The sequence below is a fragment of the Gavialis gangeticus genome, unplaced genomic scaffold (genome assembly GCF_001723915.1).
Source record: "Gavialis gangeticus isolate Ggan-Ray unplaced genomic scaffold, GavGan_comp1, whole genome shotgun sequence".
Lineage (NCBI taxonomy): Eukaryota > Metazoa > Chordata > Crocodylia > Gavialidae > Gavialis > Gavialis gangeticus.
Genome location: NW_017729031.1, coordinates 43931197 through 43932649, shown reverse-complemented (window position 1 = coordinate 43932649; position 1453 = coordinate 43931197). Strand labels below are relative to the sequence as shown.

General features: G+C 34.3%; 1 protein-coding gene across 2 annotated transcripts in view; it reads left to right on the top strand.

Annotated features, from left to right (window-relative positions):
- ITGB6 (integrin subunit beta 6) overlaps positions 1–1453 on the top strand; it is a 107682-nt gene that overhangs the window by 36772 nt on the left and 69457 nt on the right. For both annotated transcript variants that reach the window (XM_019522693.1, XM_019522692.1), the window contains one exon: positions 583–672. In XM_019522693.1, the coding sequence (XP_019378238.1) occupies positions 583–672 (90 nt within the window). The remainder of the gene's footprint in view (positions 1–582; positions 673–1453) is intronic.

The window sequence follows — 1453 nt, the reverse complement described above, 5'->3', positions numbered from 1 at the left end:
ACAGCAGGGACTGTAGCCAGCATGTGGTCTGCTAGCTAATCTGAAGGTGCTGCTAAAGCAGAGGGGCAGGGGGAAATAATCCCTGTTTAGCACAGAGAAGCCAGGTAGATGCAGAAGGGAAGGGCCAGCACTGATGTGGAGCAGAGAGCCCCACCCAGCCCAGAGAGCATGCTGGGATGCTGTGGGTGTCTGATTTACCATAAACTAGGAATGGGTCTAGAACAGACATTGCATAAACAGGTTTAAGCCAAATCATTTAACTCTGATACTACATTCAACCAGCTTTATCTCAAATTGGTTTCAGCCATTTTCGAACTGGTTTATGTGCACTGAACATCTGTTCTGTTACCAGTTTAAACCAGTTTCTGATCGCTTAAACTGGTTTATATGTAATGTCTGTCCCTAGCCTTAATGGGAATCATTCCTAAATTACAGACATGTTTTTGAAAATACTACAAATGATTTTTTAAATTGACTATTATGAGTTTGGTTTGGTTTCTTTTCCAGCAAGTTGGCCCAGATAATTTATGTTTTCAAATTATGTTTGACAGCTGTTTTATGTTTTGTACTTGCTATTTACAGAACTATGCAAACCTTATTCCTGGAGCTACTGTTGGACAACTTAAGGAAGATTCTGGCAATATTCTCCAGTTGATCATTGGTGCATATAAGGTAAGATATTTATAACCTACTTATGTTTTTCATATCTTTGGTTTTCAAAGATTAAATTGAAATTAGATGGAAACAAATACCTTCTGTTTTTTTTCTACATTGTGTACAAGAACAGAAGTCATTGTTTGCAGATGCCAAGCAATACCAAAAAGCTTTCCTTCAGCTGGGAAAGATGAAAAAAAGCACAAAAGATTAAATATTATTTGGTTATGCTACATACCACTGTTTTGCAGCAATATCTAAAACAATGCACTACTTATTAATGTTCTTCTCTGCTTTAGATACTTGGCCCTACCCTTGTAAGACTATACTAAAGTTTTTATAGGACAGAATACATACAGAAAAAGAAGATTTGAATGTGTTTGCTTAGCTAATGCAAGAAAATGCTCCAGGGACAACTGGGACAAAAACGGGTGTGCCTTTCAGTGATTTGTTTATAAAATTATCTTAACTCTTTTAAGACAAGGTTATGTCTTTGGATACTTTTATGGGAGTATATTTATATGATTTTCTTTCATTGTTTCATCTCTTTATTACAGTTATGAATCCTACCAATTGCTACATTTAAAAAAATGTCATTCTTTCCAATTTTTTCTTATTTGTCCATTTCTTATTATTATATACATTGGAAAGAGAAGTCACTAATATGTTTAAAAGTTATTTTGGATCAGAGGATGAAAGTGAATTAAAATGAATTATATTTTAAGTATAATTAATTGTAATGGAACTTACATTATGAGTTTCATATGAGTTATATGTACCAGCAGATTTTCCGTAATGT